At 46.3% G+C, this 27,469-nt stretch overlaps 1 protein-coding gene across 1 annotated transcript; it reads right to left on the minus strand.

Moving 5' to 3' along the window:
- On the minus strand, positions 1-26,621 carry ALPI (alkaline phosphatase, intestinal). The gene is made up of 11 exons (XM_079978018.1): positions 26,368-26,621; positions 22,214-22,330; positions 19,043-19,158; positions 17,019-17,193; positions 15,665-15,837; positions 14,828-14,959; positions 12,583-12,655; positions 4,557-4,691; positions 4,193-4,384; positions 2,697-2,813; positions 1-1,535 (listed from the first exon to the last, which is right to left on the minus strand). The coding sequence occupies exons 1-11, from the start codon at positions 26,426-26,428 to the stop codon at positions 1,273-1,275; spliced, it is 1,554 nt and encodes a 517-aa protein (XP_079834144.1). The 5' UTR covers positions 26,429-26,621; the 3' UTR covers positions 1-1,272.
- Positions 26,622-27,469: the final 848 nt, after the last annotated feature.

Below are 27,469 nucleotides of genomic sequence, written 5' to 3' on the forward strand. Positions count from 1 at the left end.
TTCTTACCAGTTAGTTTCTTTAATAAACACAACAAGGGTAAAAAAAAAGCCGCTGACCAGAATGGCGGTGCTCCCAATTAAGTTCACTCCCTGATCCGTCCCTATTAATCTACATCACTCCTACATCTTGTAATCTGAGCTTGGAGCCTCTGTGTTTTCTGTTCTGACATTTTCTGAGTTCTCCGGGACTTTGGGGGAAGGGGGTGGATACTATCCAGAGACCGTGAATCTGTTAACTCTCTCTCTTCTAGTGTTTCTTCTGCTAGCTGTTCCCCATCCAGTATTTCCCAGCTTCTGCCTTCTGAACTAAGCCCCTCTGCAAACCAATGTTCCACATCTATACTGTCCTCCTGCTCCTGGGAAGATTCAGGATAAAGGGGAGGGGGTAGCTCCCACCATTCTTCCTCAGTGCAGCCCTCCTCATCATGGTCCCCGGCAGCTCCCTTGCAGTCCTGATCTGGAGCACAGGTGGTTATTTAAGAGACCGTTCCCAGTCAGACATGGCAAATCCAGGTGGAAGTGTGATGGTTGGGTTAGGAAGCATCACGTCACATCTCCATGATGACTGGCATGGAGTGGAGAATCAGCTGATGGGAAGGAGCCTGTCAACTGCCCAAGGAACCTCTCCTTTCAAACTGCACAACACACACACACACACACACCACACACACACACACACTGCTCCAGCCTCTACCTATCAATGCTAGTAACAATGATTACGAGAGAAAGGGGGGATTGGGGCACTGGAGGGTTTGAGCATCGCTTGGCATTCTAGAAGCTGGGCATGGTCTCCCTGTGGCATTCATGGCAGCATGCCTTTCGTGCACTACCACCCACTCTTCAGGTCTAGGTAGGAGAGCAGCTCTAAGGTCTGAAGTTGAGCATGTCACCCTCTTTTGAGGCACCACAGTCTCCACTGTTCCTCATTCTGACTCCTAAGCAGCTGGAATCACTGGAATCTCACACTGCTCAGAGATTGGGGGGTAGTGCGCAACACTGGTGTCAGAAGTGGAATTCATGTTTCCTTAAAATAAGGGATACCCCTGCATGTGCTCCTGCATGTTCACACCGTGACTGGAACTGCCAGCCCCACTTTTGGTGGAACAAGATGGAAGACATTCATTGATTCAGCCTTCGGCAGGATGGAGAACACTTGTTTAGCTTAAGAAGCAAAGCTCTTGAGGGTGTATTCTATGTGGCATCAGAGATGGAAGCGATGGCCAGAGGAGAGAAAGAGGAGAGAGATGTATCGAGTTGTTGTCCAGGGGAGGATTAACAGGCCCAAAGGAGCAAGGAGGCCAAGAGAAGAGTCACCAAAGTGGGCTTTGTCAACCTGGCAGAGTTAAAGTCCAGGCCATTCTCCTGGTATGGTTCTATGCCAGCAGCGTAGGCCATGACATGGGCAACAAACGTCTGCTCCTGCACCCCATGGAATAGGTGAGCCATGGGGCCCTTTGCCAAGATGGCCACGTCCTCGCCCCCATGGGTTTCCGAGTCAAGGGGCACCGCAGCTTGCTGGTGGTAGTCGTCACGCTCTACGGAAAGGAATGAAAGAGCATAAGAAGGGGCCGCTGGATCAGGCCAAGGGCCCCTCACAGAGGCCAACCAGATGCCTGGTGGAAATGCCAGTTTCCAGCAACTGGTTTTCAGAAGCATTACTGCCTATGACTGCGAAGGACACTGGACAGGCTTAGGGTCTAGGCCACACATAATGTGGAAGATCAATAACAGGATCTCCCTTAGTTTCGGGGAATGGGTGGGCGTTACTTTATTTATTTATTTTTTAAATGATATTTTATTAAGTTTTAACAAAAAGAAAGTTACAAGACAATAAACAAAAAAAACGCAAGAGAGATACAAAAACACAAAAATGCAAAAATTTAAATTTAACATAAAGAAAAAGAAGGAAAAAAAGAAAAAAGAGAAATAAAAAGTCCCTCTTTTTAATTTCTCACCATTCATTAACTTATTTTCCTGACTTCCTCACACCTCCCTTTTTTGTATTCCAATTAAAAAATGGTTCAGCAAATTCATACCTCTTAATTTATCCTTAATTATTTATCCTGGGTGGGTGTTACTTTAAAGTAAGTATGGAGTGGAGGGTTAAGTGTTTAACGTGGATTGGTGCAACGATAAGTGGGTGGAGGCGTTTGAACCTCAGATCTGGAAAATGGCATAAAGGTAAAGGGACCCCGTGGCCGACTCTGGGGTTGCGGCGCTCATCTCGCTTTATTGACTGAGGGAGCCAGCGTACAGCTTCCGGGTCATGTGGCCAGCATGACTAAGCCGCTTCTGGCGAACCAGAGCAGCGCACGAAAATGCCGTTTACCTTCCCGCCAGAGTGGTAGCTATTTATCTACTTGCACTTTGACATGCTTTCGAACTGCTAGGTTGGCAGGAGCACGGACCAAGCAACGGAAGCTCACCCCGTTGCAGGGATACAAACCACCGACCTTCTGATCGGCAAGTCCTAGGCTCTGTGGTTTAACCCACAGCGCTACCCCTGTCCCGGAAAATGGCGTAGGGAGGGTTAAACACCACAAGCACCGCCGTCTCAATTAACACTCTTGGGCCACGTGTGCTGTGGCCTTGGAATCCCTGCCATAGAGTCAAACTAGCCTTGAATGTTGACCACACACCCTGTCCAGCCACCCCATCCCCAGGCCTCCCCAATTCAGCAGCGCCATCCCTCTTACCGCTCTCTTCTTCGGTCAAATTGGGGCGGCCCTGGCTGGTGATCTGGTAGCCTGGCCCGTTCCCATACACAATGGATGTGTACGCCTTCCTGTCTGCTGCTAATTCAGGGGCCAAGCCTGTGAAGGGAGCGTAGTGGACAGTGAGGAATCTTCTTTCCAGGCCAAGGGCCGGTTTCCTTTCTGGGCAAGCTCCCAAGGGCCGAATTCCAGTGGGGCCAAGGGCAAAAGTGGGCGGAGCAGGGCATGCCCGTTCTGCCTTTGTGTGGGAGGCTGCTTTCTACACACACTCCCACACGCCCCTCCCTAAACCCCATCCAGACAAGCGAGAGGCATGGTCTGGGTTCAAGGGCACATTCCAGCCAGGCGAAAACACCCATGGTGTGAAGCAGAGCCAGTGAAAGGCATGACCCAAGGAGAGGGTGGTGACGAGGGCCAGACAGAACTTGTGGACTCTCCTTCCTTGGAGATTTTAAAGCAGAGGTTGGGTGGCTGTCTGTCATGGATGCTTTAGCTAAGATTCCTGCATTGCCGGGGGTTGGGCTAGATGACCCTCGGGGGTCCCTTCCAACTTGACGATTTTATGATTTTATCCCTGGAGGGCCACTCAGCCTGTTAGTTCATCTAGTTCAATACTCTACTCTGAGCAGCAGAAGCTCTCCAAGATCCACAGCAGAAGTATTTCTCAACTCTACTAGAAAACATCTTTTTTTTCTTCTAACTGGGGATGGGAGGTATTGAACCTGGGACCTTTGGCAGGCGAAACACAGGCTTTGCTCTCTAAGCCATGGCCCTTTCTGGACGCAGCCCAAGAGGCTGTGCATCCTCACTGCATTGTTACCACCATATTCTTCCAGCGGCTGTGGTTTGGACCACAGTTCTGAAGACCTTTGGAAAATAGATAGCTGCCTTATGTTTAGCCTGGAAAAGAGGAGGCTGAGAGGAGATCTGAGAGCCATCTACAAATATCTCAAGGGCTGTCACATGGAAGGCAGAGCAAGCTTATTTTCTCCTGCTCTGGAGGGTAGGAATTGAACCAATGGCCTTCAAGTTACAAGAAAGGAGATTCCGACTAAACATCAGGAAGAACTTTCTGACATGAGGAGCCGACCAACAGTGGAACAGACTCCCTTGGGAGGTTGTGGGCTCTGTTTCCTTTGAGGTTTTAAAGCAGAGATTAGATGACCATCTGTTGTGGATGCTTTAGCTGAGATATCCCCACTGCAGAGGACTGGACTAGATGACTCTCAGGGTCCCTTCCAATTCTACAATCCTAAGTCAGGCCAATGGTCCATATAGCCCTGCACTGTCTGCACTGGCAGGCAGTGGCTCTCCAGGGCTTCAGAATGGGCTTCCTCAGTCCTATGTGAAGATCCTACAGGACCTTCTACATTCAAGGCAGGTGCTCTAACCCTGATCTACAGCCCTTCCCCCCCCCCACACACTTCCAGCTGAGCCCACCAGAACCAGAACCGACGGGTTCCTCGCCAGCCCCATACCAAAGATGGAGGAGCCTCTCAGCGTGTAGCCACCAAAGCCAAACACGTGGGAATGGTCAGCGGTCACCACGGTCAAGGTGTCGGCTTCTTGCGTCAGCTCCCCTGCCCGCTGGACAGCTTTGTCGAACTCCACCGCCTCGGTGAGAGCCTGCTTGGCAATGCCGTTGTGGTGTCCCAGGTCAATCTTGCCTCGTGCGGAGAAAAGGGCGACTTAGAAGGAGAGAGATCAGGGAAAGCACCTGCAATCACCCCAGTTAATGGATCCCCCTTTCAGTGAGCTGTTTACAAATTTTTAACTACAAGATCCCAGTCTGCTTTCTACCCAAACCCTGGTCAGCGCAGCCCAGAAGATGCCCCAACTTATCTTCAACAAAGAGGTAGAATCCCTCGGGGTTGCGGCTGAGGATCTTTAAGGCGACCTCAGTCATCTCCGCCAGAGATGGGTCAGTCTGATCGTTGCGGACCAGCTCGTATTTCATGTCGCCAGGTTCAAAGAGGCCTGGGGATAAAAGAGAGAACAACAGCCTGTTCTAAGTGCATCATGGGAGAAAGGACTGTTTTGAGGCGTGAAGCGTGAGAGGAAGTCCAAGAGTCAGCTGGCAGTAAATCACACCATTCAAAGTTGGAGTTATGTCTTTATTAGCAATAACATGGTCTCTGCAGACTTGGCTGAGTGTCAGGCCTAATGAGCACAGCAGCTCGTCCCCGTGGGTCTGGCCCCCATGAAGCAGTTGCCAAGACTGAAGGCTCCTGCCTTCCTACAGTTGTCTAAGTCCTCTCCAGGGTTTTCCCCAAGCAATCTGAGACTTCACCTCTGAGGACTTCCGGTCGGCGCCAGCGTTTAATGGCGGTCCGAGCCTCGAGCTCCGAGGCAGGACTGCTTCGCTAGTTCGGGTCTTACCCGCTACGGCGAGCGGGGGACCCCTAAAATCACAGGCGCGGAGCCTGTGAACAAAGGAGATTCGGTGGGCACCTTTTGCGCCCCCCGGCACTGTGAAGGAGCCTTTTTAAAGGCTTCTGAGCGGCATCAGGGTAAGCGCGGTGCTGAGAGTCATCACCCAGCTAGCGGAGTGAAGCCGCGTCGCCATGAACGGAGAGCGCCGATTCCTTCCTGTAACTGGAAACTGACTACAACACCCGTGAGTAAGACTGAAAAATTGACGGGACACTAAAATTAGAAATTTGGCTGAAAACGGGAAAGGCATAAATTAAGGAAGTCTGCCTCCCCGGAGCTGCATGAGTAACAAAGCAACGAAAAACCAAGCTGCATTTGAAGGGAATTCTTCTTTTTTTTTAAGCTGTCAAACTGACATCGGACTTAAACTTCCCCCCCGATAGGCAGGAGAAGGGGGGAAGGGATTGGGACATTGTTAACCTGCTGAAAAATTACCGGGAAAATAAGACCTTCCACTGCCAAACCCCCCAGGTCGGGCTGCCCAAACAAGACACCAGGATGTGAACTGTCATTTTAAACTTTTCAAAGTGGGGGTTTGTTTGTAACAAAGTTACTGGACTTTAGACTACCCTGTTGCATTTTGGCTACATAGAAAGACAGAGAGTTTACAGTTTGGACATTGAAAATTACTGGCTACTGTTATACTTTCTTGCTCCTTTGTTTTTCCTTGCCATTTGGATACAATTGAATGCTCCCTCTAGAGGGTTTCAAGTGAAATTGTTGCATTTGGAAAAGTAACAGTGGGATTTTCCACTTGGAAACTATTTTTGTGAGAACGACCTTGAGGATATGAGTGGCCCAACAGAAGAGATAGTAACAAGGCTTAAAGCAAAACAATCTCAGAAGAAAAGGGGCTCAATATCAGGAACTGCACCAGCTGCACAGGAAAAAACAGCAGCTTCTATGGATCCTATGACACAGGCACTCCTTAAAATAAATCAATCTCTGGAAGCACTGACAAAGCTGTCGACAGAGAACTCCAAAAAATTAACAGAATTGACAACAAGATTGGATGTTAATACAGCCAGCGTAACGTCTAATACAGATTCTATAAATAGATTAATCCAGGAGAGCTCTGAAACACGAAAGATTGCAGAAAGTGCAAAAATTACTGCTGAGGAGACAAGGGAAAAGTTTGGGCCTATCATTAAAAAAGTGAATGAGCATGATGCAGCCCTCTCTTTACTGGAACTTCAGAGGAAAGAGAAAAACTTAAAATTAAGACTGGTTCCTGAAGGGGAAGGGGACAACCTTGTGGAATTCCTTACAGAGAACTTTATATCTTTCTGGCAAGAGGAATGGGCCGAAGAAGACGAATTTGAGATAACAACAGCCTTTCGACTGGGCAGGAGGCAGGACAAGAAGCCAAGGGATTGTCTAATTACACTGAGATCAAAGGAAGAAAGAGATAAAATACTGAACCTACATTATCAAAAGCCACTGGTGATCCAAAACAGTCAAATACAGATCTTTAAAGACATCCCCAAGTACATCTTAGAGGTGAGAACCCTCTATAAAAATTTAGTTGACCTGCTGAAGAAGAATACCATACCATTCAGATGGGAGTTCCCACAAGGACTGTCCTTCAACTTTAAAGGAAAGAAGATCAAAATAAAAACAATTCAGGATAAAGAACAGTTCCTGGAGAGATACGTGGAGGACCTGCAGAAAGGAACTGTAGAGGAGAAAGAACCACCTGATATAGCAAATTTATCATTTGGACTTTTACCACTACCATCGGAGGAAGAACAGAAGCTTGGAGCAGTTGGAGGAACAGGTACTTAAACACAAAATGTCTCTGCAACTTCTTAGCTGGAATTGTAACGGCTTGAACCTTCCTCGGAAAAGACGACAAGTTTTTCACATTTTGAAGAGAGAACAATTAGATGTAATATGTTTGCAAGAAACCCATATTGCCAGGATACACAGGAAATTATTGATAAATAAGAGGCTTGGTCAAGAATTTATCTCATCAGACAAAGTGAAGAAAAGAGGTGTGGTGATCTATGCAAAGGAAAAATTGGTTCCAAAATTGATATTTAAAGACGAACAAGGAAGATACCTGGCAATTGAAATACAAATTCAAGGAGAAAAGATTCTGATTGTTGGAGTATATGCCCCAAATGAGGGGAAGGCTGAATTCTTTAAGAAGCTGCATGAGACACTAGTTGACTTTATAGACTATAAAATCGTAATGATGGGAGATATGAATGGAGTTGTCTCAACAAACATGGATAAAGCACAGAGACAAGTGATCTCAAAAGAAGGGAGACTACCAAAGATCTTTTTTGAAATGACTGAAACTATGGACTTGATTGACATTTGGAGAACAAGGAATCCTCTAGAGAGAGAGGGAACTTTCTTCTCCGAGGCAAAAATGACATGGACAAGAATAGACCAAATTTGGATTTCTAGTAGTCTGGCGTCAAGAACAAAAAAAGTAGAAATCTGCCCAAAAACTTGCTCCGACCATAATGCTGTGAAGATGGAGATGAAACTAACAACAACTGGATCCTTTAGATGGAGAATGAATGACACCCTATTTAGAGATGAAGAGATTTACAAGAAGGCCCTTAAAACATTAAAAGATTATTTTGAGATAAACAGGAAAACAGATGTGGAGAAAAGAACAATTTGGGACGCAAGCAAAGCCGTGATGCGAGGTTTCCTAATTCAACAGAATTCTATAAAGAGGAAGAAACAAAACGAGAGGAAAGAAAAAATCTTAGAAAAAATAAAAGAAGGAGAGAAGAAATTGAGGTCCAAACCAAAGTCCCATGAGATTTTGAGAGAAATAAAGTTCTATCAGATGCAGTATATGGAGCTCATGAACCAACAGATAGAATGGAAGATAAAGCAAATGAGACAAAGAACTTTCGAATCAGCGGATAAATGTGGGAAACTTCTGTCATGGCAATTGAAAAAAAGGCAGAAAATGAACACCGTGACAAGTCTAGAAATGGACGGAAAAATTATCCACAAACCTAATGAGATAAATAATTGTTTTCAAAGTTCTTTCAAGAAATTGTATGCACAAGGGCCAATTAATGAACAAGAAATAGAAGAATTCATCAGCAAATACGGTTTACCAAAAATTCCAGAACAAAGTAAAAGGATCTTAAATGAGGAAATAACAGAACAAGAAATAGAGGGTGCCATCCAAAATATGAAATTGGGAAAATCACCAGGACCAGATGGCCTGACGGCTAAATACTACAAAATGCTGAAAGAATGGTTGATACAACCACTGAAGGAAGTTTGCAATGAAATTCTGATGGGGAAAAAGGCACCTGAATCGTGGAAAGAGGCTTTCATCTCACTTATACCGAAAACAGAGACTGAGAAGAACCAGGTCAGAAACTACCGCCCTATATCTTTACTCAATGTGGATTACAAAATTTTTGCAGACATTTTGGCAAAAAGATTGAAAAGAGTGCTGATAGAGGAGATTCATAAGGACCAAACAGGCTTTCTCCCAGGGAGACATATGTCAGATAATGTGAGGAACATTATAGACATTTTGGAGTTGTTAGACGTTGACATTAATAGGAAGGCAGTCTTGATTTTTGTGGACGCGGAGAAAGCCTTTGACAATATCTGTTGGATTTTTATGAAAAAGAATCTCCAAGGGATGGGGGTAGGCCAAGGTTTTGAAAACGGTATAGGTGCAATATATTCTAAACAAAAAGCTAAGTTAATTGTAAACAATGTGGTAACAGAAGAAATATCCATAGAAAAAGGTACACGGCAGGGATGCCCAATATCCCCTTTGCTTTTTATATCAGTCCTGGAGGTTTTGTTAAATATGATTAGAAAGGACCAGTTGGTTAAAGGAGTTCAGGTCGGAGTTAGACATTACAAACTAAGAGCATTTGCAGACGACCTAGTATTGACTTTGCAACAGCCAGACACTAGTACTAAAAGAGTATTAGAATTAATTGAAATATTTGGTCGAGTAGCAGGTTTTAAATTGAACAAACAAAAAACGAAAGTGTTGGAAAAAAATTTAACAATGGAAGAAAGAGAGAGTTTTCAGAATGAAACAGGCTTGGAAATAACAAAAAGGGTAAAATACCTGGGGATAAACTTAACATCCAAGAATGTGAACTTATTTAAGGATAATTATGAAAAAAGTTGGTCAGAAGTAAAGAAGGATCTGGAAATATGGTCAAGGTTGAAACTTTCCTTGTTAGGCCGAATTGCTACTATTAAGATGAATGTATTGCCTAGAATGCTGTTTTTATTCCAGACGTTGCAGATTTTGGACAAGATGGACTGTTTCAAGAAGTGGCAGAAAGACATATCAAAATTTGTCTGGCAGGGCAAAAAGCCCAGAATTAAATTTAAGATTTTAACTGATGCAAAGGATAGAGGGGGGTTTGCCCTGCCGGACTTAAGACTTTATTATGAATCAGCAGCTTTCTGCTGCTTGAAACACTGGCTACTTCTTGAGAACACCGACATTTTGGATCTGGAAGGGTATGACAATAGTTTTGGTTGGCAGGCATACTTATGGTACGACAAGGCAAAGGTGTACAAAAGCTTTAAAAACCATATTGTAAGGAAAGCATTGTATAATGTTTGGACTAGATATAAAGATTTGTTGGAAAGTAAAACCCCTAGGTGGGTGTCACCAATGGAAGCTAGGGAAGTAAAAAAGCTTAATATGGACTCTAAATGGCCAAAATATTATGAAATCCTAGAATATGATGGTGAAAGGGTTAAACTTCAGAGTTATGAGAAACTAAAGCCCAAGGTTCGAGATTGGTTGCACTATCATCAGATAAATGAGACATTTAAACAAGACAGGAAAATAGGATTCCAGAAAGAGAGGTCAAAATTAGAAATAGAATTGTTGGAATCCAATACTAAGAATTTATCGAAAATGTACAACTTGCTGTTGAAATGGAATACACAGGATGAAACGGTGAAATCAGCAATGATTAAATGGGCACAAGATATTGGTCATGGTATTATGTTTGCTGACTGGGAACAGTTATGGACCACCGGTATTAAATTTACTGCATGTAATGCTCTAAAAGAAAATATTATGAAAATGATCTATCGGTGGTACATGACCCCAGTCAAGCTTGCAAAAATTTACCATTTGCCTAACAATAAGTGTTGGAAATGCAATGAGACTGAAGGCACTTTTTACCACCTTTGGTGGACCTGCCCAAAGGTTAAAGCTTTCTGGGAAATGATCTACAATGAAATTAAGAAGGTTCTTAAGTGGACTTTTCCTAAGAAACCAGAGGCTTTTCTCTTGGGCATGGTTGGCCAATCGGTGCTAAAGAAGGACAGGATTTTCTTTATGTATGCCACTACAGCAGCAAGAATTCTACTGGCAAAGTATTGGAAGATGCAAGAACTACCTACTCTGGAAGAATGGCAAACAAAGGTGATCGACTTTATGGGACTGGCCGAGATGACGGGCAGAATCCATGACCAGGGGAAAGAGACAGTGGAGGAGGACTGGAAGAAATTTAAAATATATCTTAAAAACAATTGTAAAATTGAGGAATGTTAAGATGTCAGGGGGTAAGAGGTAAAGAATTGCAGCAGTAACTAAAAAAATTAAAGGAAATTTTAAGAAAGGGAATTAAGACAATGGACCTAAGGGTTGCTAAAGAATCATTAAACAAGGATGCAAGGAAGGGGAGTCATGGGGAAGTCAAAAGAAAGAAGGGTATGAAATGAGGAATTTAAAGTTACATGGGTTTAATTGTTATGTGCCTTATCTGTTTTTTGTTTTTCTTTTGTCTGTTCTGTTGAGTTTTTATTACTTGTTTGAAAAATCAATAAAAATTAATATAAAAAAAAAGAGACTTCACCTCTGTGACGCTATTTTCTCCTCCGCCCTTTTCATGCCTCTCCTAGTTCTGGGAGACCAGGCAAGAGGGGAGCTTGTCCCAGGACGAGTAGGAGACACCTGGGACTCTTCAGCAGCCTGACTCATCTCTGCCTCTTGGCCTCTTCTGCTTCAGCCTCTGCCTCTGATTCTAGACTTCTCTCTGCCACAGACTCTCCCAGCTCACTGAGCCCTGTTACCTCTTCAGCTTCCGACACCTCCTCTTCCCACTCCTCTCCCTCTTCTCCGTCTGTCCACTCAGTGTCATCCCACCACCACTCCCCGGGTTCTGAGTCTTCTGCCCTTGGGGATTCCCTAGCTGGTTCCTCCCACCATTCCTCTGCATCCAACCAGCCCAAGACAGAGGATTTGTCAGAAAAAAGAATGCGTTCCTAGCCCACTCCAAGCCACAGTTCACACAATCTGGCAGAACCAAATGCTACAGCAGAGGTGGGGAACCTTCTGCCTCTTGGCCTAAATAAGAACTATCCAGGGTCCTGTTTTGACCTGTGAGACTGCTTTTGTGAGGATACCCAGAGCTTACAGGATTAACAGCTCAAGGGGAATGACGTCCTGTCACTGGGGTGTGTTCGCATCTTTGTTATGTGAACGTTTTTACTTTCTGTTTTGGCTGCGACAGGAGAAGCATTGTGTCTTCGCTTTCCCCTGGCAGTTGTCATTCTGCTGCTGTACAATGAACGCTTCATAGAATAGAGGAAGCCGTTGTACGAGAGTTTTACTGCATGGCTGAGATTCCTTCCACACAGGCACACCACTGCGCAAGATTCTCTGCTGTATCCGGGAGAAGCAGGTTGGCGCAGTGGAAGCGGACTGGACGCCATAACAGTCCCACTTGACAGACTCTCAACGGAACAGTTTCTCCAAGCCACATCCACCTGGGCATCATATGTGAAGCCAGGTGTGGGGCAGGTAAAGAGATGGCTGCAAAGGAGCCCTCGGGAGCTCTGAGTTTGTCAGGTGATTGACAGGCCCCAGCAGCTTGTCTCTGGGGCTGAAAATGGCTCCCCACCCCAGGGTTACAGCTTTTCCCAGAAGGTACCATTTTGTGTGCAGTGGGACTGGTGAGAGGAGAGAAGTGCTGCTCTGAAGGCTGTGCCACAAAACCCTCACTCCTAGAATTTTACACATGTCATGGGGCTTCCCTCACTCCCCACATGAGGAAACATTCACACGTGAAGAGAGACACAGGGAAATCTGCAGCCCAAAGCAGTTCGGTCCAGGATTTCTGCTTGATTCTCCTGTGTGTATAAACTGGTCTTAAACGCATTCTGAGAAAAACGCTTCTAATCGCTGCAACTGGGAAGTGCGGTGAGTGATATGCATTTCAAGACAGGGCTGAATAAGGCTGTGTGTGCCTTTGAAGCACATTCAAAGCATATTCTTTTTCTCAAAGAATTCTGGGCACTGTAGTTTGTTAAGGGTTGCTGTGAATTGTCACTCTGTGAGGGGTGAACTACATTGCCCATAACCCTTTGAGGGAAATAATGTGCTTTAAAGCTGTAAGCTGCCTAAGACACCATGGATGAAGAAACTGGGAGGCAAATGGGGATTTGAACCCATTACCCATGAGGCGGCTCACAGCTGGGTCGTCTGCAGCACTCAGCAGCTGTGTTCGGTTCCAGATGTACTTGGTGCCCTAGGAAGAAACACAAAGAACTGAGGGGATATTTTCTACGCCTTTCAGGCCCAACGTAGCTTGCCATATCCACCACAGATTAAAATGTCTTTCCTTTTGAAGAATATTTGCCTGTCTACACCAATACTGTCCCCTCTATGAGGTGGGATTTTTGTTAAACCCATTATCAGTTAGGCCAGCATCACTTATGCAGAAACATGACCTGACCAGAAGACTGGTAAGAGCCACTTTTGGAGTTCCCTAATGGCTGGCTGTTGAAGTGAAAAACAGCTCCAGATAAGGCACAAGGAGGGTTCTGCGCATACAGTAAAAAAGATTGAGCTGAGTAAGTGTTTCCAAGGATTGTGGGTGAATGAGAGATCGTGGGGTGACGGGGTGGCAGAAGGTGGGTGGGGAGAGAATGAAATAGCAAAGGTTACATATATTTTTCCCACACAGAGAGCATTCCAAGCTCTCGCAGAATGTTAGAACTCCGTCCAGAAATGCATTGCTGAATAAAGTCTGACTAGTTGGGAATTGGGTGTGAGCTTCCATACTTGAGCCCACAAGGGGAAATTCTCCCCACGGGACTGGCAGCCGCTCTCCAAACGCTGAAGCAGAAAGAGCTCACTGTCATGTGCTCCTTTTAACTGGAGGTGCCAAGATTTGAACCCGGCATCTTTTGAATTTAAGCATGAGCACAAATCTTCTTCTGAGCTGCAGTCCCTCCCCTGATGGCTGGCTGTGTGGCCCAATGAGACCCACAGACTAAATAACAAGACCCCCTTTGGACACACCCAGCATTGACCTCTTATCTCATAGAATCATAGTTGGAAGGGACCTCGAGGGTCATGCAGGAATCTCAGCTAAAACATCAGAGACATTTTATCCTTCAAAGAATTGCATGAGCTGCAATTTCATAAGGGCTGCTGAGAATTGTAACCCTATGGTGCTCGAAAATCTTTGCGAGGGGAAACGTGCTCCATAGGTGTACAATGTGTGCACAGCCAAAGTACATTGCAAATGATGTTGCACAACACGTACACACCTGCTTCCCATTGAAATAAATAAATTAAGGTCTTATATATAAAATAAATGTTCATAAATGTACCAAGCAAACATGTACAGTACATAAATATGTGAACCACATGCCTGAAGCAGCGCTGCAGGAGGGCAGTCCTGGAGCCATTTTAGCTCCCAATCTGACCAAATGTTTTCTCTGCAAGGTCAAAGGAAAATGGTCTTTTCCTTCACAAATCCTGTCTTAAGGGTATATCTGTGTATGAATGGGGTGAACCTGTGGCCTGGCTCAGGAACTAGGTATTTGTTACTACAAAGGACTGGCCAGGCTCCCCAGGGTAAGCATTAACAGGTAACCTGCCAGACAGGAGATAAACAACTCAAATTTCTGTTGTAGACCGCCCTTTCTGTGATGTAGGTATGATGTGTCTGGGGGGGGGGTTGATCTTGAGCTACACCCCTTCTGTGGTGTAGGTATGATGTTTCTGGACTCCAAGGCAGGCAATTTAAAATGTCTATATAAGGGCGGGCACAGACGCAGGTGGCGCTGTGGGTTAAAGCCTCAGCGCCTAGGGCTTGCCGATCGAAAGGTCGGCGGTTCGAATCCCTGCGGCGGGGTGCGCTCCCGCTGCTCGGTCCCAGCGCCTGCCAACCTAGCAGTTCGAAAGCACCTCCGGGTGCAAGTAGATAAATAGGGACCGCTTACCAGCGGGAAGGTAAACGGCGTTTCCGTGTGCGGCTCTGGCTCGCCAGAGCAGCGATGTCACGCTGGCCACGTGACCCGGAAGTGTCTCCGGACAGCGCTGGCCCCTGGCCTCTTAAGTGAGATGGGCGCACAACCCCAGAGTCTGTCAAGACTGGCCCGTATGGGCAGGGGTACCTTTACCTTTTATAAGGGCGGGCACACCTTTGTTCGAGGTCCTCCTCCTTTCCTGCGTGTGAGGGGAGCACCCTGTTGCAACAGTTCAATAAAGATCAGGCTTACGAGCTGCTTTGCTTCTCAGTATTCTCTTGTTGGCCTCTGTTCTTTTCTCCTGGAGAACCTACGAAGGACTCTATAAGGGCTCTTGTGTCCCCCCATAAGGGAATAAGGGCAGATTTCTGCTTATTACACCATCCTCGTGTCAAGTCCACAATTCTGAAAGCAAAAGCATTTTGGTGCGATAAACTTACCGGCGAGGAGTTAAGCCACTCTGTGATGAGATTCTTGCCATCCTGGCGAATGCCCTTGCTGGAGTTGGTGTTGTACTCGGGGTCCTGAGTGCCCGCTGGAGTCATGTACTTTCGACCGCCACCCAGGATCACCTGTCAAGAAAGTCACACATCGTACGAAGGGTTGTGTGAATGTGCACACAAGTGAAAGCAAGCACTCAGGGGAGCCATCTTGGCAGGAGATTTCCCAGGTTTGAAAGGACCCAGGGCAAGGACACCTCAAGAGGTGCGCTGTAGGAATGGATTTACACAGGCACTTGGAGAGGATATATGATATAGTTATTATCCTTCCTTGCTCGAGTGGGTGAGATCAACAGAATACCATGTTTTGCAGCTTAAACATGGAAGCTAAAACAAGGTTGATTTAACCTTCTGGAAGCAATAATCCAGGATGCTTTTTTAAGACAGGGTGGGTTTCCCTGGTGTCTCCCCTTTAAAACAACATTGTTTTGTGAAGAAGTAAAAGTAGTATTTTCTTACATAATCTAAGCCTTGAAGCAGCAGTTATGGCAGAAAAATGGAGGGGCAGGTTTATAACTACTATCTAAGTTACAAAAGTACAAAATGTAATTTCAGAATGTGTGGACAGCTTTGAAGCGTGATGGGGAAGAGGGAGACGCCCAGGCAGGAAGGAAGAATGCAGTGTTACAGCTGCAGGGAGTCGCAAGTGGGGAGAGGACACAAGGCTGGCAAAAGCTGCCCCACAGCTTACCCTAAGCAGGATAACAGAGCAGAGAGGGCAGGAGTGGATTGCAAGCCCAGAAAGGAGGAGGTTTGCTGCCCCTCTCCACAACCCACCGTCAGGTTGACGTTTTTAACAAGTTGCTGAGCGATGTCCTTGCAGCCTTCTGAAATTGCTGAGGCGGGCATGTCGGCGTCCGAGTACCAGTTCCGGTTCACCACGTGGGCATAATTCCCAGAGGGCGATGCATGCTGGACTCGCGTGGTGGTCACAATCCCCACAGACTTTCCTGAAATTGGAGAGAGAGAGAGAGAGAGAGAGAGAGAGAGAGAGAGAGAGAGAGAGAGAGAGAGAGATTGTCTGCAAGAGGGACTGTCTGGGCCAGGCAAGAGATCCTCATTGAACTGGGGTTTCATCTTTGATCAGAAACCTGGAGGAAGGAGAAGACAATGCTTCTGGGCATGTACTGAGTGCCTCCCCTAAGTATGAAAGGACCATGCTTACCATCTACATCTCTGGGATTAAGGGTTTGCAAGTGTGAGGGCAAACCCTGAGCCCAATAAGACGTAACTAAGTTGGGGGGGGAGGGACGCGGGTGGCGCTGTGGGTTAAACCACAGAGCCTAGGACTTGCCGATCAGAAGGTCGGCGATTTGAATCCCCGTAACAGGATGAGCTCCCGTTGCTCAGTCCCTGCTCCTGCCCACCTAGCAGTTCGAAAGCACGTCAAAGTGCAAGTAGATAAATAGGTACCGCTCTGGCGGGAAGGTAAACGGCGTTTCCGTGCACTGCTCTGGTTTGCCAGAAGTGGCTTAGTCATGCTGGCCACAGGACCCAGAAGCTGTACGCCGGCTCCCTCGGCTAATAAAGCGAGATGACCCCAGAGTCGGCCACGACTGGACCTAATGGTCAGGGGTCCCTTTACCTTTACCTTAAGTTGGGGGGGGGGGCACACACACAATACATTTCTGTAACCAAGTGTTGGGGTGCTGCCCCCTGGTGGCCTGGAGGTGTTGTGACTCCTTACAAGCATCGGAGAGCTTTAGTCAGACAAACCACCCAGATGGCTACAAAAATGGTTGCCAACCACCATGGGGTGGCAAATTGATTCCATCAACCCCTGAACCCCACTTCCTCTGATGTTCTTTTTAGCTGTACGTCTTGGGCAAATGGATCTGCCACAAACTTATCTGCTCCACCTCCAGGCCCAAGAAGGCTCTGACCCAGGGGCCTTATCATGACTCAAAACATTTATCTTAAAGCATCAAGAAGACCTAGCAGGCCGGGTGTTGGACACAAAATACATTGAAGGCACATGGCTTCCCCCAAAGAATCCTGGGAACTGTAGTTTACTCCCAGCGCCCGCTAGTAGCTACAGTTCCCAGGGTTCTTTGTGAGGAAATAAAAGTGCTTTAATCCCACCCCTCATGTGAATGAGACTATGTTTCTCCATCTGTGCCCTCCATCTTACCAGCTGCACGGGCTCTCTGCATCACAGACACGACTTCGTTGCCAGCTGTCGTGTTACACTGGCTAACTCGGGCAGCTGCGTTCAGCCCAATAGTTTTGTAGTTGCCCTTCACCCCACAGAGGTAGGCGGTGGCGGTGCCAGCACTGTCGGGCACTTGCCGGTCCACGTTGTACGTCTGCTGAAACCAAAGGAGAAGCTTAAAGGCTGCCCTCTCACACCCTCCAATGAGCTGTTGGGAGGCCGGCCCTACTGTTGGGGTAAGGGAACGATAGGCAGCCGTTTCCCGCAGCCCGTGAACAGGACGTGAGAAAATTGCTTGTGACGTGGCATTTCTGTCAACGAGAACAGTGTCACGTACGCCAGAACATGGCAAAACCACATGGCTGGAAGCTAACAGCTGACCATCAAAGTGAAAAACAACTGAGATAAGGTGCATGGAGGGCTTTGCACGTAGAGTTTGAAAAAGTGGTTTGAGTAAGTTTTTCCAGGATGAGAAATTGTGGGGTGATGGGGGGGCCGTAAGGTGGTTGGAAGAGGATGAGACAGCCAAGGTGACATGTTTTTCCACTACCAGTGGTACCTCGGGTTACATATGTTTCAGGTTACATACGCTTCAGGTTACAGACTCCGCTAACCCAGAAAGAGTGCTTCAGGTTAAGAACTTTGCTTCAGGATAAGAACAGAAATCGGGCTCTGGAGGCGCAGCAGCAGCAGGAGGCCCCATTAGCTAAAGTGGTGCTTCAGGTTAAGAACAGTTTCAGGTTAAGAACGGACCTCCAGAACGAATTAAGTACTTAACCCGAGGTACCACTATATAGTGTGTGTGCACTGGTAAGCTCTGGCAGACTCTTAGGACTCCGTCTGGTAATGCATTACTGAATACAATCTAATTAGGAATTGGGTGTGAGTCTCGCACTTGAACACCCAAGGGAAATGTCTCCCACACTTGCCCCACTTGCACTGATAGTGGGTTCTCTGTGGTTCCTCAACCACACCTTGACTAAGGCTGTAGCTCAGTGACAGAGAATCTGCTTTGCAGGAGGAGGAAGGTCCCAGCTTCCATCCTCAGCATCTCCAGTAAAGAACCCCTCTCTCAACCCCTGGAGAGAGGTTACCAGTCATTGCAGACAACATTTGACAGCAGGTGAAAATTCAATCATGTAATGCTTTTCCATGGCCAATGAATGGGAAAATGTGATATAGCTGCCACAGGTCCTTTACTGGCTCTCTGCCGCCTCTTCCAGCAATGCTCCCCAAACCAACTTGCTTAAGACTCATAGCTGTCAACCGTCCCTTATTTGGCGGGAAAGTCCCTTATCCCAGCGCCGTGTCCTGCTGCTGTCCCTTATTGATGATGTCCCTTAAATTTCCCAGGTTTCAAAGGAAGCAGCTCCTCTCCCTCCCTCCTTGCCGGCCAGGGAGGAGGGAGGCTCCAACTGTGTTGCTTGGCTGCGTTGCTCACCCAATAAGGAGTCTAAGAATGACTGGGGGGTGGAGCTTGCATGCCTTGTGCCGATCAAATCGGCCGCGTTGCCTGGGGACTCGCCTTTGCTCAGCGCTTCCCAGCGGAGAGGCGACGGTGGTTTCCCTTGCTGCATCCCCTTTGCCGGGTTGCTGCGCTGTGGGAACCACCGCTTGAGGCTTCGTTTGGCTGCTGGCTGGGCTTCCTGCCTTTGGCTCGGAGGGGCTCAGAAGTTGAACATACCTGTGCTGGGAAAATCCCTTATTTTGGCTCCTGATCCCTTATTTTCAAGGCTGCTGGTCCCTTATTTTCAAATCTGTAAGTTGACAGCTATGTTAAGACTGCACTTGGCAGTTGCATGCATGCAAGGTGTGAGCTTGAGCTATGAGCCTTGCCCAAAGAAGGTGCAGTCAGTACAGGCTTCACCTGCTGAATTACTGCCTGATTGGCCTCAAGTAGAGAAAAAGAACCTTCTCAGCGGAAAGGAAGGCACGATTCCCAGAAAGCCATTTGTCCCACCCCCCCACCCCGAACTGCAGGGACAAGCGTCGATGGAAGGCACCTTGGAAAGAGCCACATAAGGGAAGGCGTCCATCGCCAGAGGCAACTGGGGGCTCAGCTGGTTCTTCATCTCTCCCTTCAGGATTCGGGTGGCGGTGATAGTGGGGAGGCCCATGCCTGACAAGGAGACAGAATGAGAAGGTTTGCAGCCCATGGGATCCTGCTTCATAGTACACAGTGTTCCCAGAGCAGTTTCCTCCCAGAGAAACGACATCTATTTCACACTCCCTGACTTCACCAAAACAAAAAATAACCCAGCTTAAGGCAGCAGAAGGAAAGATGGTTTGAAAGAGGGATTGGTGCTTTGGATCAACTATGAAACTAATAAAGCTTATACCCCAAGGCCCCCAATCCCAGAGAGCCCCCAGAAACAGCTTTAGTCTACATTGCTTACAAAAGTTGGGTCTAGTAGACCCAGGGTGGATCTATACACAGGAATAAAATGCTATAAATAAGGCAGAAATTAAACCGTTATACCAAAAGAAAGAAACTACTATGGAAAATCACAAAGAATTTCTTTTTTGCTCTTCATTGCCATCTGGTGTTGCATAACACATTCAAAATGCTGGGGTTTGGTGTTTTTACTAATGTCCCCAATTTGAGTTGCATGACTCAAATTGATTGCTTTGTTTTTGGTATATATTTCAACAATCCCAAGGTTTGAGACTCAGAAGCACAGCTGTTGTAAAGGTGGAGTGTTGCGTTTAAGCTGGCAGTTCTGCTGCGGCTGATGCATCCCTCCCCTTTTAGAATCATAGAATCATAGAGTTGGAAGAGACCACAAGGGCCATTGAGTCCAACCCCCTGCCAAACAGGAAACACCACCAGAGCACTCCTGACATATGGTTGTCAAGCCTCTGCTTAAAGTCCTCCAAAGAAGGAGACTCCACCACACTCCTTGGCAGCAAATTCCACTGTCGAACAGCTCTTACTGTCAGGAAGTTCTTCCTAATGTTTAGGTGGAATCTTCTTTCTTGTAGTTTGGAACCATTGCTCCATGTCCGCTTCTCTGGAGCAGCAGAAAACAACCTTTCTCCCTCCTCTATGTGACATCCTTTTATATATTTGAATATTTTAAACAGAGGTCATAACAAAGAGGAATAACGATGAGTCCGCTCAAGTCCTCAGGCGGATCCCAAAAACGCAAACTCGTAGAAAATTTGTGGAGATCTGTCATGGAACAACCCAATTGAAGAAGATGACAGAGGTTACCCAGAGCTCATTGCTGGCTGTGAAGGGGCCCCTGTGACAGTTCAGGAGGCCCCAAATGTAGGTCCACCACTGCTTGCACCCCAGTTTTTGACCAGAGGCAAAGAGGTTGCACTCAGGTTCTGACTGCAGGCTCCCCATTGGAGTGTGTTGCTGACCATAGTGAGAACAAGATACTGTACCAGATGGGACTTTGGCCTGACCCTGCAGCCTCTCCTTAGCAAATTCACAGGAAACAAAGCTGGGGAACATGAGTGACAGGCTATTTATTGGGACAGAGTGATTTCTTACAGCTGTTGTTAAAGTTGCAAAACAACAAAGCACGGGACAGAGCAACGGAGAAATTTCTGAAACGATAATGGGATATCAGCTTCACCCAAGGCATGACAGATAACAGCAACAAACAGGAAAAGATAGACATAACATTTTACAAGGACAGGAAAAAACACCACGGACAGAATAATTGCCACACACAGGAAGAACAAGGTTATAGTTAGAGTGCCTCACTATAAATCGCTTAATGTGTCAATACAAATAGAAGATATTAATATTGCAGTTGTTGTATAAGAGATTATTACTTTGACCGATATGAAACTGAAATTAATAAGATTTTGGAACACAAAAATAAAGAAAATAATCAAACCATCAATTCTAGCATGCGGGGTGGGGGTGCCGGAAGCTAAATTATATAATTCGGTATTTGAATGATTGGTATTAGTAATCGTATTATACTTTGGTATTGTTATAATGAGGCTATTATTGGATTGTACTTGAAAATTAATAAAAATTATTATTATAAAAAAAGAGTGACACATTGACGTTGCACTCATGGCCTGCTTGCCATAGGTTGGCCAGTGTGAGAAATGATTGTTGAAATAGGTGGGACTTTGGCCTGATCTTCTTACGTTATTAATTTATCTCACTTAATTTGCATAACCATCAGTTCCCATAATCTTCACAGCCTCTGGAATTGTTTCCTTCCTGACTTTGGAACCAGAGTTTCCTTGAATTGTGCACGTCAAGAACGTCAAGAGTCCAAAGAAGACTATTGACAACACTACCAGCAAATCATTATGGCACACACCTTCTGAAGATTTAATGCCAGTTAATGAGAGCCATTAATGCACCGATAGCGTTTCCCTTGATATAGGACTCCTGTCCAAATCGGTTTATCAGCATCAAACATAAACTAGAGGAGGAAAGCGAGCTTCTGCATCCTTGGGGCTGGTTCTTGGAAATGCAAGGCTCGGGGAAAGGAGCTTGTTTGACTACGCAGCCTTCCCAACCAGTGGCGTAACATGTGGGGGGGGAGGCCACGGAGCAGTTGCCCTGGGCACAAAATTGTTAGGGGCGCAAAATCCCAACACCTGGTGCTGCCTCAATACAGCTGCGTGCTTCTGTCACTGGGCTCCATTGAAAACAGCTTCTCTTAGAACCAGGAAGTGACCTCTCCAGACAACGGAATGATTTTTCTTTTCTTATCTCTGTGGCTATGATCTCCTGGGTGACACAGAAGCCATTAGGCCAGTGATAGCCAAACTTGGCCCTCCAGCTGTTTTGGGCCTACACTTCCCATCATCCCTAGCTAACAGGACCAGTGGTCAGGGATGATGGGAAATGTAGTCCCAAAACAGCTGGAGGGCCAAGTTTGGCAATCACTGCATTAGGCAGTTGAATGCGCAAGCGTACTCTGTCTGTTTCTCTCCTTCCGTGTTGCCCCGGGATCTGGAAACTCATGCTACACCACTGTTCCCAACCTGGTGCCCTCCAGGCATTTTGGAGCCCAACAACATCAGCAAAGCATCAGGTTCGGGAAGCCTGGTCTTGGGAGTGCTGACTTGGTTCTACACTGGGGCTCACATTGTTCTGTGTGCGCTTAGTTCTGCATGCACAGAGAGAAGAATTTATTCTCGCTCATGTTACACAGACAAGGGAGCGCAGCCCAAGCGTTTTGCCCACTTACCATCTCCCAGGAACAGGATGAGGTTCTTAGCTTTGTAGTGCCGGGGACGGAGACTCAGGGCTTGCTCGATGGCCTTCAGAGCCTGCTGGTTCCAGAAGGAGGGCTTCTCCTCTTGAGCTTGAGGAACAGAAAACAACAACCAGGAATTAGGGGTGGCAAACAGGCAGTGCAAACCTTTCTTATGGCTCCTCCAGATGACTGGTTTATCGAACTTCATCCTGATCTGCTTCCACAAAGACTACATGAAGGATAGATTGGTTAGTATTGATTTGTCTGCAGGGAGGATATATACCTTCCCATTCATAGAAGCATAAAATCATAGAATTGGAGGGGATTCCTGAGGGTCATCTAGTCCAACCCCCTGCAATACACTAATCCCAGCTAGATCATCCACAAGTGATGGCCATTCAACATATGCTTAAAATCGCCAAAGGAGAGTCCACCACCTTCCAAGGGGGTCTGTTCCACTGTCAAGCAGCTCTTACTGTCAGAAAGTTCTTCCTGATGTTTAGTCGGAATCTCCTCTTTGCAATTTAAATCCATTGGTTGGGGTCCTACCCTCTGGTTCCGTCTTCCATGTGACAGCCCTTTAGATATTTGAAAATGGCTACCATATCTCCTCTCAGACTCCTCATATCCGGACAGAACATACCCAGTTCCCTCAACTGCTCCTCATATGGCTTGATTTCCAGATCCTTGTTCATCTTGGTTGCCCTCCTCTGCACACATTCCAGATTGTCAATATCATTCTTAAACTGTGGTGCCCAGAACTGGATCAACGTTTGTTGACCACACACTTTTCAGCACACCTGCTTGCTCGTCAGTTTCCAAACTGCACAAAGTTTGCTGTTGTTTAAAAAGTGGATTTGTTGCCCTAGGAAAGCAGAGTCACTTTAACTGCACAGACCTTAATGTCTAGTGTGACGTGGCAGCTAAAAAAGCCAATGCAATTCTGGGCTGCATCAATAGGAGTATAGCATCTAGATCAAGGGAAGTAATAGTGCCACTGTATTCTGCTCTGGTCAGACCTCACCTGGAGTACTGTGTCCAGTTCTAGGCACCACAGTTCAAGAAGGACACTGACAAACTGGAACGTGTCCAGAGGAGGGCAACCAAAATGGTCAAAGGCCTGGAAACGATGCCTTATGAGGAACGGCTAAGGGAGCTGGGCATGTTTAGCCTGGAGAAGAGGAGGTTAAGGGGTGATATGATAGCCATGCTCAAATATATAAAAGGATGTCACATAGAGGAGGGAGAAAGGTTGTTTTCTGCTGCTCCAGAGAAGCGGACACGGAGCAATGGTTCCAAACTACAAGAAAGAAGATTCCACCTAAACATTAGGAAGAACTTCCTGACAGTAAGAGCTTTTCGACAGTGGAATTTGCTGCCAAGGAGTGTGGTGGAGTCTCCTTCTTTGGAGGTCTTTAAGCAGAGGCTTGACAACCATATGTCAGGAGTGCTCTGATGGTGTTTCCTGCTTGGCAGGGGGTTGGACTCGATGGCCCTTGTGGTCTCTTCCAACTCTATGATTCTATGATTCTAGTATGTGCTCGTATTCCTCCTGCAAAATACTGGCAGCCTGGAAGCAACCTTAATAATCACATGCAACCTGCAATTAACTGGTGAGGGAGAGATTGCGTATCAAATCCCCATAAAAAGAGGAGTGTTGAGGCCTGGAGAACCAGGAATGAACAGTGTGGGATAAATCAGCCTCATATAACCAACATGCTCTAGTCTCATTATTGCATGAAGGGGTTAAGACCATAGAGTAAGCTGTCCTGCCAGGCTTAGCTTGAACGCTTCCCCTCACCTTGGTTTACCAAACTCTGTTCTCCCACTTCCTACTCTTCCACCATACAAACCCTACCAGTAAAGAGGTCTAAGCTGGATGCTCCAAGCTTTGACTGTGTGGCTTCAGCAAGCCATCTTTGTGTTTCTGTACAAATAATTGAGAATCATTTACCATTTTGGAACCAAAGCTATACTGCCTGTGTTTTCTTGCTGCTGTATGGAAAAGCACGTGAATCTGACCTTTGAAGAGTTTGTAAGTAAACCATTTTTAACTTACCAAATGTGTGGTCTCTTTCTATGCTAAGGGAAGAGGAACTTTGGAAGCAACTTTAGAAGGGGATATTTTAAAGGTCGAGCAGCCTACATTTCCACGCTTTACTTTGCTGCTTGTTTTGTGATTTTAAATTTCTGCTGGGGCTCTCTCACCAAAGGGTACTTGCCCCAAGCCTTGATCTAGGCAACCAGGGAATTCTCCTTTTTATTTTACCATACGTACATTTTTCTTCCAACCAAATACTAAAAACAAACACAGTGAATGGAGAACTTGCTCCAGGTATAGAACTTGCTTATTTCAACTTCAAACACCTGCTCCAAATGGGGCCGTAGACTTTGGACTGATTCATCCAGGCAATCACTACTGAACCTTGATAAATTTTATTACAATCAAGATGTTTTTCCTGGCAGCCAAAACAAGTGTCTGTTTTAGGATGATTATAGAGAGTGAAATTTAATTGGCTTTCTTTATCACTTATCCAGTGAAATCAGTGCACATGACACTTACAAGGTGCAGAGTACAAGAGGCCCCTGCCCCAAGGAGCTTACAATTCAAAATTCAATACACCTGAGGGGATGTGAGGCAGGAGAAAGCAAGGAAGGAATGTGCAATTGTCTCAGTTATTTCTGTGGCTGGGAGCATAATTCCAAAGTAAGAACTCTTAGACAGAAAGGTAGAAACATAAGCTGTTTTAGCTGTGCGTAGTAATTAGAGAGACATATTTTTAAACATAGGAAGCTGTCTTGTTCTGAGTCAGAACCATTGGTGCAAGAGTGTCGCCTCCCCCAATTTTAATAGGTACTTCCGCAGTTTTATTTTGCAGTGTTAATATATTCACTATTATTATTATTTTGGCACACTGCCCTGAGACTTTCTCAACCGAAGGGCAGTATGGAAATTTAAAATAAAATAAGTTTCCACCCCCCATGCTCCGTAGATATGCTCAGTAACACAGACATATTGGTTTGAAGTTGAAAATGCAAGTTACAATAGATAAACACCTTGTTGCTTCAATTTTAGAGCCCATCCTCTTTTTCAACAGACATTCAGCAGAATATCCCAGTATCTGATAAGGAAATTATTTATCTGTAAACCCTCGACAAGTGGAACTTGATATGCAACATATTGGAGAGAAGCCAAGTGTATCACTACTATTAAGGAACGACCAGATAAACGACATGAAAGACAGTTCCACATTGCACATACTGATTGGGGAAGGGAACTGATGGAAGAATAATTTAATAAGAAAACAGAACAGTCCTTTATGTTTTATCGGAAGGGGTGAAATATGCTGATCTGTATACAGTGATCACAGAAATTCATTGAATCATAGGACTGTAGACTTGGGACCCAGAGGGTCATCTAATAATAATAATTGTTTATTATTATTATTATTATTACTACCCCATCCATCTGGCTGGGTTTCCTCAGCTACTCTAGGTGGCTCCCAACAGAATTTTAAAAACACAATAAAACATCAAACATTAAAAACTTTACTAAACAGGACTGACTTCAGATGTCTTCTAAAATTCAGATAGTTGTTTATTTCCTCGACATCTGCTGGGAGGGCGTTCCACAGGGCGGGTGCCACTACCAAGAAGGCCCTCTGCCTGGTTCCCTGTAACCTCACTTTTTGCAGGGAGGGAACCGCCACTAGGCCCTCGGAGCTGGACCTCAGTGTCCAACTCCCAGCTAAAGCATCCGTGACAGATGGCCATCCAAACGTACAAGGAAGGTGAGTCCACTCTGATGTATTTCAATGACTTTGGGTCATGTTTCAGGGGTTTCCATAGCAGGTGGGAACTGCAACAAAAGAGACCCACTCCAAAATCGCTCAGTGCCCCTGAACTTCACAGTACACACCAGGCAATAATTCAAGTGGGGCAACTTTCCTCACCAAGCCCAGCTGGAGAGATTTCTCTTGATACATCCAACCTGCCCATTCTGAGGACACCACAGGAGATCCTGGGCATGACCCGAACACCCTAATCTTTCTGCACCCTGGCCATGTCCATCTCCCTAAGCTCTGGTACCAACCCAGTAGAGTGGATGATGGGCAGACGCAAGCCTCACAACCCTGCCACATTACCTGGGATGATGGCACCGGCAAATGCCAGCCCCAGGCAGAGAGCCAGTCCGGAGAGCCACATTGCTGCAAATGGAGCGGAGCTCTTTGAGGGCGAGTGGGAGAGATTTCAGGAAGCTCTGTGACTTATAAGACTAAACCCAGGGAGACCTTTGGACACTTGGACAGCTGCAAACCATCATTAGTGGCACCCAGATTCCTCCCTTCACCAGACCCCACCCTGGGGAGTTTCACAACTGCTGCTGGCAACAGGAAATGTGCAATGGTGCGGTCATCAAACCAGTTCGAAGGCTTATGGCTCCAGTCCTCACTTTTTAAGAGTGCTTTCTCTCTGCCCCCAACTGTTTCTCCTCTTCCATTGCTTCTTTCCATTGTCTTCTTCTCACTCTTTTTTAGGCTCTGCCTAAACTTTTGTCTCACTTTCCTGCTTTCAGCCAGGCCAGTTCCTTCCTGTGCCTTCTGTTACAGATACTCCTAATATCTTAAACGGGACGCGGGTGGTGGTGTGGGTTAAACCACAGAGCCTAGGACTTGCTGATCAGAAGGTTGGCGGTTTGAATCCTCATGACGGAGTGAGCTCCCGTTGCTCGGTCCCTGCCCCTGCCAACCTAGCAGTTCGAAACCACGTCAAGTCCAAGTAGATAAATAGATACCACTCTGGCGGGAAGCTAAACGGCGTTTCTGTGCACTGCTCTGGTTCACCACATGTGCTGGCCACATGACCCGTGCTGGCCACATGAGCACATGACCATGTGCTGGCCACATGACCCGGAAGCTGTACGCCGGCTCCCTCGGCCAATAAAGTGAGATGAGCGCCGCAACCCCAGAGTCGGCCACAACTGGACCTAATGGTCAGGGGTCCCTTTACCTTTACCTTTAATATCTTGAACAGCTCCTATTAGCCAAGGTAACTTGTCTTTCCTTCTTCCAAACTTTTAAGATTCTCCCCCATCTTGTCTTGACAGTAATGGTGGATCAGCCATTTCAAGCCTCTCCCTTGCCCCACCCCCACTTTACCTTCTTAAGGTTCTTTAATCTTTGAAATTGACTTTGACCCCCCCCCCAACAGAACAGTTTGTTTACTGAGCAGGTTGAGTCACAGAGT

The sequence above is a fragment of the Podarcis cretensis genome (genome assembly GCF_951804945.1).
Source record: "Podarcis cretensis genome assembly, chromosome: 5".
Lineage (NCBI taxonomy): Eukaryota > Metazoa > Chordata > Lepidosauria > Squamata > Lacertidae > Podarcis > Podarcis cretensis.

Bases quoted from the DNA above. Each gene is read 5' to 3' on its own strand.
- ALPI (XM_079978018.1), bottom strand. From the start codon at position 26,428: ATGTGGCTCTCCGGACTGGCTCTCTGCCTGGGGCTGGCATTTGCCGGT. The intron at 14,960-15,664 runs GTGGGTTGTGGA...CTTTCTTGACAG, and splicing joins TTAAAAACGTCAACCTGACG to GTGATCCTGGGTGGCGGTCG. The intron at 1,536-2,696 runs GTAAGAGGGATG...TCCTTTCCGTAG, and splicing joins TTTGACCGAAGAAGAGAGCG to AGCGTGACGACTACCACCAG.